Source organism: Candoia aspera, chromosome 13 (assembly GCF_035149785.1).
Source record: "Candoia aspera isolate rCanAsp1 chromosome 13, rCanAsp1.hap2, whole genome shotgun sequence".
Classification (NCBI taxonomy): Eukaryota; Metazoa; Chordata; class Lepidosauria; order Squamata; family Boidae; genus Candoia; species Candoia aspera.
The window spans coordinates 6,372,016-6,387,076 of NC_086165.1; the positions used below are offsets into that span (position 1 = coordinate 6,372,016).

The following is a 15,061-nucleotide window of genomic DNA, read 5'->3' on the forward strand; positions in this document are numbered from 1 at the left end:
AGACAGTCATAGAATGGTAGAGTTGGGAGGGATCACAAGGATTATCTCGTCCAACCCTTGCAATATGCAGGAAAACCAATTCAACCATTCGTGGGAGGTAGCTGTCCAGCCTCTTGTTAAAAACCTCCAGAGATAAAGAACCCACCATCTCCATGTGTAGACTGTTCCCCTGTCGATGAATCTTATCATCTAGATATTTTTCTTTATATTGTTCTCTCTGCTTTAGATTTTGATCATCTGAAGCCTAAGTGAAGAGCAGCAAAGGTGATTTTTGCGTTTTCCTTGGTGGCTCTTCTTCAGTTTTGGTCTTCTTCTTCAGGTTTGGTCCAACCAGTTTCACAGATCCATGGAGAGAGACCGACAGGCTGGTAGACATAGGATGGAGTTAAGTCCCGGGAGCACTGTGCCAGATCGGTGGAGGGTTCATACCCATGCAAAGCCTGCTGTTTTCCCATCACCGTGACCTCTTCATTGCTGGAGTCAGACATGGACAAAAGGCGAGGGCAGGGCAAGTTCCTCCCACATTGTGGAGTCACGGGAGGTGACTCAGCTGGGATGCACTTGAAGGCCCGCTGCTGCATCAGCATGCAGGACAAAGGCATCGCCTTGTGCTTTATGCAGATAGAAAGTCCCTTGAAGAGAGAAGCGAGTGGGCTGAGCAAGCTGTTTATTCTTTCCCCTGAATGCTTGCAGGGAGGAGGGCTGGGGGACAGCTGCCATCAGGGACACAGCTGGCATCAGTGGGAATTCCTGCAGTGGGCCCAAGCTGTTGGCTCCCTTTACCTTGGTCTCAGATGACTGGCCAATCCTTTTTCCTCCCTGGGAGCAAGTGCATGTCTGGGGAGACCGGGAATCGTTGGTCGGTTTTGAACAGGGAAGGGTGAATCTCGATGCATGGGTAGAAAATAAGCAGGGGCATCTTCAGGGAGGGGTCAAAAAAAGTCAAATGGGCAGCCACAACCACACAGTCAAGGCCCCACCTTTTCTACCTTGCAGTCTTGACTTTTTTGATCCCACTGTGGACATTCCTGGAAAGTAGAAAAAATTGGTACAGGTACTCCTCGCTTAATGACCATTCATTTAGTGATAGTTCGGACTTACGATGGTACTGAAAAAACTGACTTGTGACCTCACACTTATGCCTGTTGCAGCATCCCTGCGGTCATGTGATGATGATTTGGGTGCTTGGCAACCTGTTCACATTTATGACTGTCGCAGTGTTCTGTGGTCACATGATCACCATTTTCAACCTTCCCAGCCAGCTTCTGGCAAGCAAAATCAACAGGGAACTGTGATTCACTTAATGACCATGTGGTTTGCTTAAAGCCCGCAGTGATTTGCTTAATGACCACTGCAAAACTGGTTGGAAAATTGGGTCGGATTTGCTTAATGACTGTTTCACTTAGCAACCAAAATTCTGGATTCAATTATGGTCCTTAAGTGAGGACTACCTGTATGCTAAAAGACAGCAATTTTTCATGTCTTTATTTGGCGCAACAAAATGGCCCCAGAGAGGAGTAGAGAGGTTAGATGGCTGTACTGGTGCTAAAATCAAATTCTCAAGAGGGTTGCAATGCGTGGGGTTGGTGCACCTTCATAGCCAGGCCACCTCCTCCCACAAGCCTGCCCCACCACAGGCTCTGATCAGCATCACCAGCAGAGATTGCAAGTTAGCATCAACACACAGGATCTTCTCGGTGGTGGCTCCTAACCTTGTGGGATGCTTTCTCCTCTAGGAAGCCCCCTTTGCACCCTCATTCCTTCTGTCTCCCAAATTTCTCAGCATTCCACAACCTCAGAATGTGGTTTTCCACATTTCTGCCAGCTTTGGGAATCTCCCCTGCATCTTCCTTTTATGAGTCGATGGTACTGGTTTGGCCATGTAAAAATCAGCATCCTGAGTTGGCTGTTCCTTCAGGAGCTGTTGGCATCATCTCCAGCACCAATCAGAGGTCCCTGGCTAAAATCTTCCTTGGAATTGTTCTTCCTCCAAGTTGTTCTCATTAATCGGGGTGGGGCTGAGGCACTCCGTCTGGACACTGCTGTGCTACCATCCCTGCTGATCTGAGCACATAGGTCCTTGGTGGCCTTAGGACCGAATCTTGCACTTTGAATTTCCAGAATGGATGGTTTAATAGTCCTGGCATGGTGGAGTGTGGATGGGAATATGCATGTATGGCATGGCTGCAAATAGAAAGGACTGAAGACCCTTTCGTACCTAACTCTGATCATTCGGGGTCAAGCTGATACATTCTCGAGAACAATTCACACATGCCTGATGTTGCTTTGGACAAGAATTTTGGGCTCCTGGCCTGCAGCGTTTCTGGAGCTCTGCAAGAGATGCAGTTACACCTTTCATGCATTGAGATGCAGTTGACCATCGCTTTAGCTGAACCAGCCCAGATCTGCCCAAAAAAGGGTTTTGCCACCAGGGACCAATGTGCTCAGATAGGCCGGGATGGTCCCTTCCTGAAGAGCAGCCAAGCAGATTGGGGAGGGTTTCTCCCTGGAACAGAGCCACTGAAGAAGCGCTGGGGGAATTTAATTTCTCTGCAAGTTGCTATTCTGAGCCCACACCAGTCTGATCTCCTGGCGCTCCGAGTGGAATTAATCATCTCTGTGGGCTGGCTTTGCCCAAACCCTGGTTGATTTTGTGTTTATTCAGCCAGGAATATTGACAGATTATTAGCATATTTGTAGACACCTCAAGATTTACAGAATATTTTTTAAAATGCATGTTGTTATTTAGAAAATATGTCTGGATAGTCGTTTTGCCTCCACAACATGCTCCCAAACGGTTTAGTATGCCTTTCAAGTAAATGAAATCACTACATGGAACAAGTTCATGTGTTTTAACAAACTTAGAAGACAAGAATTTAAAAGCCATCAATTGGACAGAGTGGCAATCCTTTACAGCTGTAGCTGTAGCACATCTGGAGGTGGAAGGTGGAAGGAAGGCTGGTATAGACTTGCCCAACCTTTGAAAAAATGGAATATAAACCTGTATATCTGTGGGATTGTTCGTCTGTTCTTGTGTCTTGTTTTGCCCACTTCCTGTATGGATGAGCCTTAATTCCTGGAGCGTGTTCTTCCTTGTGCTTTAAGAATAACTGCGCATCAGAGGATGGTCCTGTTCACAGAAAGAACCTCCAAGTCTGTGTTGAGGAAGCCGTAGTGGTTTTGCCAAAATCTAGAATCTCTGCACAGTAAGTAAATAATTTCTTCTTCCCATTCAACAGTGGGTGTAACATCCATCTCAGGAATTCTTAAATGTTTGTGTTTGGAGTTGTTGGTTTTATTTACTCCCAGTCGATTTATCCAATGACATCAGGTTTTGGGGCTTTGAATGTCCATCGGGGTTACTGTTTTGCATTGTTCAGCTTGGCATCTAAAGCAATCACCATTCTGTTATTCTGATGCTGTTCTGTTGCCGTAATCTGAGAAGAGGAGGAGGAGGAGGGAGGGAGGGAGGGAGGGGAGGAGGGAGGAAGAAAGGGAGGGAGGGAGGGAGGAAGAAAGGGAGGGAGGGAGGGAGGAAAGGAAGGAGGGAAGGAAGGGAAGGGAAGGGAAGGGAAGGGAAGGGAAGGGGAGGGAGGAAGGAAGGGAGGGAGGGAGGGAGGGAGGGAGGGAGGGAGGGAGGGAAAGGAAAGGAAAGGGAAGGAAGGGAGGAAGGGAGGAAGGGAAGGGAGGGAGGGAGGGAGGGAAAGGGAAGGAAGGGAGGAAGGGAGGAAGGGAAAGGAAAGGGAAGGAAGGGAGGAAGGGAAGGGAGGGAGGGAGGGAGGGAGGGAAGGAAGGAAGGAAGGAAGGAAGGAAGGAAGGAAGGAAGGAAGGAGGGAAGGGAAGGGAAGGGAAGGGAAGGGAAGGGAAGGGAAGGGAAGGGAGGAAGGGAGGGAGGGAGGGAGGAAGGAAGGAAGGGAGGGAGGGAAAGGAAAGGAAAGGAAAGGGAAGGAAGGGAGGAAGGGAGGAAGGAAGGAAGGAAGGGAGGGAGGGAAAGGAAAGGAAAGGGAAGGAAGGGAGGAAGGAAGGAAGGGAGGGAGGGAGGAAGGAAGGAAGGAAGGGAGGGAGGGAAAGGAAAGGAAAGGGAAGGAAGGGAGGAAGGGAAGGGAGGGAGGGAGGGAAGGAAGGAAGGAAGGAAGGAAGGAAGGAAGGAAGGAAGGAAGGAAGGAAGGAAAGGGAAGGGAAGGGAAGGGAAGGGAAGGGAGGAGAGAAAGGAAGGAGGAGAAACTAATGTTACATGGAAACTAATGTTGGGCTGCAGTTGTCTTCTGTTACAAGGATAGTCCAAATCAGAGTTAAAGTTAGAGGAATGTAAGAAAGGGGGTGGGAGGGTTAGAAATGGTCCATCCACAACATTTAGCACTTGGAGGCGCTGTAGCTCATCTCGTCAAAATCTTCCCTGCTGCAGCGAGATTATATGGATTTTGCTGTATCTGAAATAACGTATTTTGTCTGCAGTTGGTGTCGGCTTCTGACTTCTGGGGGGCAGATGTGCTCTTTTTGCAAGTGCAAAAAGATGCTCTTGTGTCTTTTTGGGGTGCTATGCAGAATTCCACCTTTTCTGAAGTTTGCTTAGGGCCTCCATTTTCATCCAGATTTGGGGTGTTGGGACTGTTACCTTAAAGGAGCTTTCCTACTTTAGAAGCCTTCTGGGAGCGAAGGCAAAAGAACCAACACTGTATCAATCAGATTGATACCACCCCCACGTCAAGCATGAGAGGCAAAGCCTCTTCGGTAAAAACATTTAAGAGGGCCTTAACGTGTATCTCCTCTATGTGGCCTTTCCCTTCATAATGAATACTTTGCGGGAGTCATGAAATTTCTCCTCTTAATAGCTGCACGTCCATATCTGTTCTCCCTAAACGTACCTCGCAGTGTTCCTCATTGCAAATTGCTCTGTGAATATTTGAACTAAAATGGGGCTTCTAAATAAGGAAATCAGCCCTATAACATGCAGTACCTAATGCATTTTAAGAACACGCAGTGTGTAAACCAGCACACCACTGGCCAGAAAGTGCATTTAGCAATCCCTCTTTATATTTGTACACGTACATTCCTGGGTTGATTTCTTTCAAAACTGAAAATTGCGAGTGAGAACCGGGCAATTTGTCTCTTCAGATTGGCATGGAAGTGAGGTCTTGATGAAAGACACCAAAATGTCCAACGGCCAGTCCTGGTGAGAGTTGGGCTTGTGTGTCTCGGCTTCCAAAAATTAAGACTCTCCCCTCTTAGAGACTTGTACAAACTTCACTGCCACCCCTGTTCCTGGATTTAGCTCCTCTGAAGTTGCCCTTGAAAGGGCAGGAATACTCACTTAGTGCAGGGCGTGCTTCTTGAACTTACTCCTAGAAGTGTCAGGAATTCGAGGGCCTTTCCAACCATTTATAGCTTCTCCACGTTGGGGTGAGAGGCACAATGGGTTCCTCAAGAAACGGGCTGCTGTAAAAGCAGCCATATCAATAAATGCTTTTCTCTTATCTTCCATCTCAAGACACATACATGCCTCTAGATGAGACTCATCGGGGCTGTCAGCAGCTGTCTTTCTGATCTCCAGCCAACGCAGGAACCTTGGCAGCAACCTTCTCTCAAGGCGGACTGTGGCCCCTTCTCAACCTTTCCCAGGCACAAAGCAGCACAAGAACTATAATAGCCTACTTTTAAGCCAGGGGGGTGAAAAAGGGGTCCCAAGGGTGCTCCTGGGTTGCTTTTTTGTGGCTTTGGCCGCAACTGCAGAAAACTGATGGCACAATTTCCTACCGTTGGAAAGCTGGAAATGCAGGAAAACAGTACAGTGAACCCTTGGTGAAAGTTTAACAGAAATGAAACAGGTGAAAAAAAACCAGAAGGCCCTGACTCTACCCTTCTTCTATAACATACCTCTGGGGTGCTTGTCCTTCCCCAAGATGTTAAGGGCCAACGAAGGGGGGACCACCCTATTGTAAGCCTTTGGTCAGCAATTGCTCTACAATGTTAAGGGTGCATAAAGCAATGACATCCCATTTCAGCCAAAAAATTGCAGCTCAACAGTCAGTGGCTCAGCCTTGTTCATCTGCTTTGCCTTGGTGGGTTGACCATTCCAGTTGGCTGAAGGGTTGAGGCTGGCTTTTGCATGCATGCAGTAGCCCCGTTTGTTGGTCCAAGAGGGGCAGTGAGGTCATCTACCTGGACATTTGGAAGCAGGGGCTGCTTCGCCATTGAAATTCTGGGAAAATGACAAGGCTTCCTTGAAGCATCTTTTCCAAGGAGCTCTGCTCATCCCTCTTTGTTTCTTTGATTTACTGTATATCCCACTCTTTTGTATGGAGCTCAAGGGGGCATACATACTGTAGTACTTCTTCCGCCTGTTTTTTTCCCCACAGCTACCCTGGGAGATCGGTTGGGCTGAGAGAGTGTGACTGATCCAGAGTCTCCCAGGGAAAAGAGGGTGGATTAAACATTGGGTTTCCTCAGTGCCAGTCCAGTAGCTTAATCCTGGCTCTTGGGCTGAAAGAAAATGACCAGCCTGAAGCCCCATGGGAAGCTTCCATGATTGAGGGGAGACCAAAATCTGGGTCCCCCCATTCCTAATTCAGCACCTTCACCATTACTCCCCATTTGCTCTCGGGCTGAGAGGGAATTTGAACCATGGAGCTTACTCTGAGAGCTTCTGCGCCTGAACCATCTCTCCCTGCTCCTGTGTTGATATCTTCAAAGTCCCTTTGACATCTCCATGGCTGAGGGTGGGAGTTCAGCCATGGACCACAGGGGCTTCTGTGGCTGAGGGGGAACTAGAACCTGGTTCTCTCCAGTGCTGATCCAGCACCCTCACCACTACACCACCCTGGCTCTCCCACCTTTCTTGTACTATCTTGGACAATGCAGATGCAAAGGCCAATTGTGGTCCACACCATGACTGCATCTTCTCCTTATCTGACTCTAGGTTTCCATGGTTCTGGGGTCTATCTTCCTTCTGGGATCTATCTTCCTTCCTTTATTCTAGTTCTCTAGCAGGTTGGCTTCTCTAATTGAGAGAAGTCTGGTGCTGGGGACAGCCGAATCCATCTGCCTGGTTGACTGACACTTGGCACAAGGTCTGGGGAGAGGGAGAGGAATGATGACTGGAAGGGAGACATCTATGCCAGTGGTGACTGGTGGTATCAGCAATATTGCCAGCAGACAGCACAAGCCAGCTCATGCGTTGGCAGCAAAGCTACTCGGGCAGAGGTCCTTTTCTTCCAAACTCTCAAAGCAGAGTTGGGCAAAGGGGAGAGATGCAGCCACCAACTTTTCACAGAAAAAAAATTAGGAATGTTCAGGCTGCCCTGGATTGTCACTGATCACGAATGCCTAGCAGGTGGCTGTCCAAATGTTGCTGACTGGCAATTCTCATCATCTCCAGCCAGCAGGGCTGAAAACAAGGGGTACTCACCACTGGAGAGACATCTGCATTGTACCATGCTAGATCCTCATAAATGGGCACTAACCCTGCTGGACCTCTTTTGTGGTCCTGCGGATTCTGCGCCCTAATCCTGTAGACACCACGGAAGCATTCATGTCTCAACTCTTGCAACCTTTTAAGGTCCTTTCTCTTTCCTTCTTAATAATTTATCCTCCTTATAAGCTGCTTTGGGTAGTAAGAGCCAGTATGGATAGTGGTGATGGCACCAGACTAGAGACCGTGAGTTCTAATCCTTCCTTAGGCATGAAGCCAGCTGGGAGACCTCGGGCCAGTCCCTCTCTCTCAGCCCTAGGAAGGAGGCAATGGCAAACCACTTCTGAAAAACCTTGCCAAGAAAACTGCAGGGACTTGTCCAGGCAGTTGCCAGGAGTCAACACTGACTTGAAGGCATACACACTGCCCATTTTTTCTTATTGTTCAGTCGTGTCCGATTCTCGAAGACTGCCTAGATAAGTCCCTGCAGTTTTCTTGGCAAGGTTTTTCAGAAGTGGTTTGCCATTGCCTGCTTCCTAGGGCTGAGAGAGAGGGACTGGCCTGAGGTCTCCTGGCTGGCCTCATGCCTAAGGTGGACTAGAACTCACAGTCTCCCGGTTTCTATCCTGGAGCCTTCACCACTACACCAAACTGGCTCTCACCGCCCATTTAGCTAAGGGCTAAACTTATTTTTCAGCTGGGTTCCCACACTATGCTAAACTCAGGTTGCAAATGCACAGAGTTGCTGTTTTCATATAATTGTATAAAACCAATTTACAGCTTACCAAGGATTATTTGGTTCACACATCAGGCGAAGACAAATGTAACATGTGGAATCACAAATTAGCCCACTTGTTTTATCCTAGTGTAGTGTGATATTGAATTATTACTGAAACTTTGGAATTTGATTGTCTATTGGGAGTTACGGTTGCATCGTGCATGGGGGTGGCTAGAAGAATAAATGCTGAGAAATTGGAAAAGTGATATTACTCCGGGTGTTAAGGACTGACTTCTGGAAGTGTCTAACTTACCTGTCTTGGAAAAGACAACATTTTCTACTAATCAAAGGATGAGGCCATCTATTCTTGTTTGGCAGAGAGGGTATGATATTTTACAATAATATTTTGTATCTGCTTATACTATAGTATTATATGGTATTTATTAGTAACTCAGTGTCTATCTGCAAGTTTAATATATAAAGTACTTTGTTGTTGTTTTTAGTTTGCCAATATTTTTCCCCTTCTCTTTTTCTGGTTGTTATCATTTTTTGTTTAAGGATTGTTTAGTTTAACTTTGTTTTCGTACATCTTGGTATTTTTCTCTTTTCTAAAATAAAGATTAATTTAAGAAAATAAGTGATTGGCTTGGTAAAACATACATGCATATACAAAAAGCCTTAATGGGGATATATTAGTATTGGGGCAGGCTCTGCCATTAAAGAGACTGTCAGTGATACCATAAAAGAGTAGCAAGGAATCCATTACTTCAGAACACCTCCTCTGAGTCAAGGTGGCCTCTTTGTGATGCCATGGATATGCTCCTGTGCCTTTCTTGGCAACAGTACAAAAAGTGGCTTGCTGTTGCTGTCTTCTAGAGAGATTTTTCAACTTTTCATTCTAGCTTATAGCCCTAGACTTTCTTCATGGTCTCCCATCTAAGTACATAGCAGGTTGGAACCTCCTTAGCATCTTCAAAATCAGTCAAGGTTGGTTAGCTGCTGCCATCTACTGTGATATTCTGTTAGTTGTTTTGTCCTTGTAATTTTACTTCCAGGCATGGAGAGAAACGTGTTTGATTTTGTTGTTGTTTATCTCACATGCCAAAATCATTTAGCTGATCTTGGGTACCTTGGGGTACCACTTTGATTTAGAAAGTCAGACAGGAGTGTTAGCTGCTCCAATTCTTGCAAATTTTATCCATCCATCCATCCATCCATCCATCCATCCTATCTAATCTGTCTAATCTATCTCTATTTAATTTCTGGGCCAGCCCAAGTTTGCACTCAAATTTAATCTGACTCTTTGGGGAGGATTTTGGTGGTGTTATTTCTCCCAGAGGGCAATGACTGTGTTGAGAATCGCAAAGCCCTTTTCAGGTGGCCTTTGTGAGTTGCTTAATGTCTAAAGGGATGTTATTCCCTGCCTTTCACACAACGCAGCACCTCTGCCTCAGCTGACGTTCGTAGTGCTTTGAAGGAACAGTTCTACCTTGTGGACAAAATAAGTCACTTGAACAAAGGGATTGCCTGGCAACTGGGCAGATTTGGCTGGGATGTCTGTGTAAATAAGTCAGCTACATTTCCAATACCTCCACATGCTGCCACGTCAGAGTCCTTCTGGTTGGAAGTGTGGAAACCCAGCTGTCTTGTCGGTATATGCCTGTGACTCAAGAGGCTATTTGCACCAAGGCTATGCCTTGGAAGCTGCCATATCTGGGTGCTCCTTGAGCATTATGAAATGTGTCCAATGTGTTTTTGTTTAAAAAAGGGCTGTAGACTGGATGGACTTGCTCTTAAAGTGGAGCTGCTACTTCAGAATGTAGGTGGTGGTTAGAGAGATGGACTGGAACTGGAGTTCTGAAACTTCCCCCATGGAGCCAGGAAGCTCCGTTAGTGAGGTCAGGCCAGTGATTCTCCAGCCTACTGGCTTGTTGTGCAAGCTAGCTTGAGAAGTCCACCATCCCAAGAAGATAATGACTCAACATTTCTGTACTGTTGGCAGTGAACTTCCCAGCCCCACTCTCTTTTGTTTAGAATGTATTCTTTTTCAGGAATAATTTTTGCTTGGAAGCTCCTTTTGCAAAGCACACCATGGCTCTCACGTCTCTTTGGCCACATGAATCTATAGCAATAAGGGAATATTCTGAAAAATGATTGCATCTCTAGGACTCACTGGATAACCCTCTTCTCCTAGATCTTCCACATGACCTATGACCTGGCCAGTGCTGTGGTACGGATCGTCAACTTGATTGGCATGATGCTGTTGCTGTGCCATTGGGATGGTTGTCTCCAGTTCCTGGTGCCCATGCTCCAAGACTTCCCAGGAGACTGCTGGGTGTCGCTGAACCGCATGGTGGTAAGTGTTTGAAAGCCTGGTTGGCTGCCCAGAGCTGTCTGGCACTACTTAATCACATGTAGTGCTCCCAATCAAGCTGAAGCATTCCCCAATTTCTGTCTAAGAAGCCCACCTTTTGAAAACACACATGCTCAAAAGACGTTTTCCAAAGTAGCTTGCAGTAGATGGCAAACATGCAGAATGTATAATTGGGAGAGAAGCCAGGATATTCTACCTCCTACTTCTGGAGTCTCAGGTCCTCTGGCTGTTGATATAAGAGTCTGGAAAGTCCAGCAATTTCTTGCCACTGGGCTTCCTAAGGTCAAGCAGTGGGACCAGGCTGATATATCCATGGCTCCTGTTTTTACCTGGGAAGGCAGGCAGGGAAGCAGGCAGGCCTCCCATGTTTTATAGGATCTTCCCCTCATTTCTGGGCCTTCCTTGATTCTTGCCCCCCCCAAAAAGGGGGGGGGACTTTATTGTTCATTCCAACCATAACGTTCAATGTATCTGAAAGGAAAATTTAACCAGGAATGGTTGGAGGCATCGGGCATGTTTAACCTCAAGAAGAGAAGACTACAGGGAGACATGATAGCTGTCTTCAAGCATCTGATGGGCTGTCATGGAAGAGAAGGGACAGAGATGTTCAGAGTTGATCCAGAAGGCAGGGCCAGAAACAATGGGTTTGCATTACAAAGAATATTAGTTTGGTTGGGCACCAGGAAGAATTTCCTAAGGTAAGAATTGATCAGCAATGGAACAGATTTTGTCAGGTGGTGATGGCCTCTCTTTCACTGGAGGTCTTTTAAACAGAAGCTAGATGGTCACTTTTGGGGGATGCTGTAGGAGGTCATTCCTGCATTGGGGAGGGGCAGGACTAGATGTTCTCCAAGTTCCCTTCCAACCCTTACATCTATGATAGGTGATTTTATCCACCTTCCTTGGAGAGCTGCAATCAAAATATGGGTTAGGTTAATACCATGGGAAGCTGAAGATCAAGAACTCACTTCCTTTTGCAATTGCAAAAGGCCCTTTTCCATATCATGATATGTTGAGGCATCTGTTCTTCTAGCTTATTCTCAGGTTGTTTGAGAATTGTTTCCAAATTTTTCTAGGTGGTGCTTCTGAGCTGGCTTTCACATTAGATGTGGCACAGAGGACTGCTACAAATACTATTTTTGGTTATACATCTTTCCATCGAGAGAGGACTATACAAAGAGAGGCAGGACTTTTTGTACCCATTCCATGGCTCCCTTGTCACTTGATAAGTGCAAAACCAGGACATTCTACCCATATGAACTTCATCACCATTCTTTGCAAGAAATTTCCTAAGCCAATTCTTTTTCATCAATCTGACTAAGAATTATTCAAGGAAAAAAAAATGCATACAGTTTCTCTGCCAGGCACCAACTTCACACAGATGGAGTGTGAACAAGAACATAGGTGATACCAAGTATGGATTACCAAAGCACATATGAAAAAGGTTGGGTGAAAAAGGCCCAAATGATCAAAGCTCAGGGAACTGGTTCACACACGTGCACGCACACTCAGGCAGTGAAAGTCAGTCTAAATTTATCTCCTCTAAAAAAGTGAAGTCTAGATTAGGGCATGATCACAGCCTAAAAATACTTCCACATTTGTTTGGTGAAGGAAAATGACTTTCCTTCAGCCTTCCTGAATGGCAAGATTTGTGGTTTTAAGAGAGGAAAAAGAAGGAGCCCTTTAAGGAATCATCATCATCATCATCATCATCATCATATCTTCCTATGGCATATCAAAGGAAGTGCCAACAGTGCAGATGTTGCTTCAGGGCACCTGAAATCAGGAAACAACCTTAGCCCCATTTTTTTTTAATCCGTTCAATTGTATCTGATTCTTGGAGACTGTCTGGATAAGTCCCTGCAGTTTTCTTGGCAAGGTTTTTCAGATGTGGTTTGCCATTGCCTCCTTCCTAGGGCTGAGAGAGTGACTGGCCCAAAGCCATCCAGCTGGCTTCATGTCCAAGGTGGGACTAGAACTCACAGTCTCCCAGTTTCTAGCCTGGTGCCTTAACCACTACACCAAACTGGCTCTCATTTGGAAATGAACAAATGAATGTCAACATGACAGGAATAAATAAATGATGTCCTCCCCCTCTCAGCTCAGCTTCCAAAGTTCATCATATTTTGTGAATGAATCCTTTAGGTAGAATTCATACACCAGGGGCTGGGAAGCTGTGTAATTCAGATGGTGGTGTACTACAGTTCCCAGTAGCTCCAGCCATTGTGGCGAATCGTCAGTGATGCTGGGAGATGTAGCTGATCAGCCTCTAGAGGACTACAGGTTCCCCATGTTACAGTTTATGGGGCCATCTGGGGAAGGGGGGAGGGATTTGTTGAATTGGTTGGCAACTGCTTTGTACTTTAGATGGGGCCCCAAAGCCTGGTTTAGTCCAGGCAGGCTAAGGAGAAGAGTTGAGGTGGACCCAGAAGAAGCCTCCCTCTTTACTGGACATGTATTGAGGATCTGGACAACAATCAATCAGATGAGTTTCTAATGCAGGGATACATGACTCAAGACCCATGGCTATGAGCACCCTTCCCTGCAGAGCCTTGGGAGGTCCCTGAAATGTGCTGCTGAATTGTAACTTTAAATGAAAATGGAGCAGTGATCATGCTGGCTACAGGTCATTCATTTCAGTGAAATTACTTTCAAAGTTCAGGTCAATCAATGTTGGTTGCTTTCTTGACTTGGCCCATTGTTTTGGAGCACAGCTTCTCAGCACACAGGCTACTACTCTTGACTCAGAGAACATTTTCTGGCTGACTTTTCAAGGATATTAAGAAATGTTGACCGGAGGAAGCAGTTTAGAGGTAGACTGGTAAACCAGGCAATTGAATGCTTTCTCACTTAGCCAAATGTTGGACTTTGGACCACAGCAGAGTCCACACTGTAACTAGAAGTGATATTTGTCTTTTCAGGATTTCATTATTCATGGAGATGGATATCCTCCCCCAGCATCCATGAATGATGAATGCCTGGATTCATTGTTTTAGGGTGATGGTGGCCATTTGTAGACATCTGTAACTGATGAGGCTTGTGGTGTCCCAGTTGGCCAGTTGTTACACTTGAAAGGATTTATCAGCTGGACTTTGAACAGCAATCATGACGAAAATCCAGGGTTATCTGTGACAGGTGAGCAGAACCAACTCCATTCAATTTGCACAGCTGAGCAAAGTTCCAGTTTGGAGATATGATTTCACAGTGATTTGATCAGATCTCTGAATCAAGTTGACTTCCTAATGTGAAATGGTTGATTCAGATTGAATGGTCAAATCCATTTGGATGCTTCTGAATGGATTCAGTCTTTCAGTGGATTTTGCAAGGGCACAAAAAGGCTCTCCCCACACCCCTGAATTCTTGTTTAGACCAGGGGTGAGGGGACAGACAACGTTGGAACTCTTGAATTCTTGTTTAGACTGGAAGCAGAAAACCTTGCTGCAAACATGGCTCCACATCGAATGATGTCTCTTCGTGAAGGAACATGAAAAGCTTCTTATTCCAGTGCAGACCTTGGACCTTTGAACACATTTGACACTGACTATAAGCAGGAGCTCCAGGATTTTAAGCAGGACCCTCCTCATCTCTCCCTGTGGATGCTAGAGATCAAAGCTAGGATGTCTACAGACATAGCAGATGTCTTCCCTAGTAGCAGGGCCACAACTGGGGGGAGGGGGGCAAGTGGGGCATGTGACCCGGGTGCCATGCTGGGGGGGGCACCAAAATGAGCACTGGGGGGTGCCAAAATGGGCGCAGAATCCATGTTTGCCCCGGGTGACACAGACCCTCGTTGCGGGCCTGCCTAGTAGCTCTGAATCTGGGCCCCTAGATGGCATAATGGTGTGATTATGGGTGGCCTGGGCCTCTAGCTTCACAGACTGATTTGCAGGTTGAGCAACAGGTACCCCAGTCACCTATTCACAATCCTTCTGCCTCTGTTGTGCTTCTGTTTAAATTATCATTGTTTCGCCCTACATGTGCATCCTTCTACATACATATGGTGTGCCAGTTTTCAGCCTCTTTTGCCCTCTTTCCTGCTGATGCATTTTCTTCCTGTGTGTGTGTGTGTGTGTGTGTACATATACAAGTGGCCACCCTGTCTCCACTCTCAAATGTGAAGGGCAGATTCTTCCCCCTCCCACCCCTGCTGAAATAGTTGCATTGGCACCAAGCCAAAATAGCATTTGCCACCTCTCCTAGAGAAGCAGCAGTAGAGATGTGTCATCTTGCCGCAGGAACAATCTGTTTATTAAAAGAGGGATCTATTTTTGAAGTGCCATCAGCTCTCCACAACTCCCAATGTGGACGCTGTGCACCGAACAGACCAGGCAACAGAATGCAGACTTTAGAAACAGGTGTGGTCTAGGTGTTAAAGCATGGAATCGTTGGGACTTGGGACTGACATTCCTTCTCAACCCTGAGGCTTCCTGGAAGATCTAGAGGCTGATTCTTCTCATTCTACTTGGCCTGCCTTGCAAGTTTGTTAAGAGGATAAAAGAGGATACAAGATAAAAGAGGAAGAATGTGCATTGTCTGAAGCTCAGTGAAGGTAGGGGAAGCT

The 15,061-nt window shown here is 46.3% G+C and overlaps 1 protein-coding gene across 1 annotated transcript in view; it reads left to right on the top strand.

The window, feature by feature from the left end:
• HCN4 (hyperpolarization activated cyclic nucleotide gated potassium channel 4) overlaps nucleotides 1-15,061 on the top strand; it is a 49,676-nt gene that overhangs the window by 19,224 nt on the left and 15,391 nt on the right. The window contains exon 4 of the mRNA XM_063314069.1: nucleotides 10,321-10,482. Within this exon, the coding sequence (XP_063170139.1) occupies nucleotides 10,321-10,482 (162 nt within the window). The remainder of the gene's footprint in view (nucleotides 1-10,320; nucleotides 10,483-15,061) is intronic.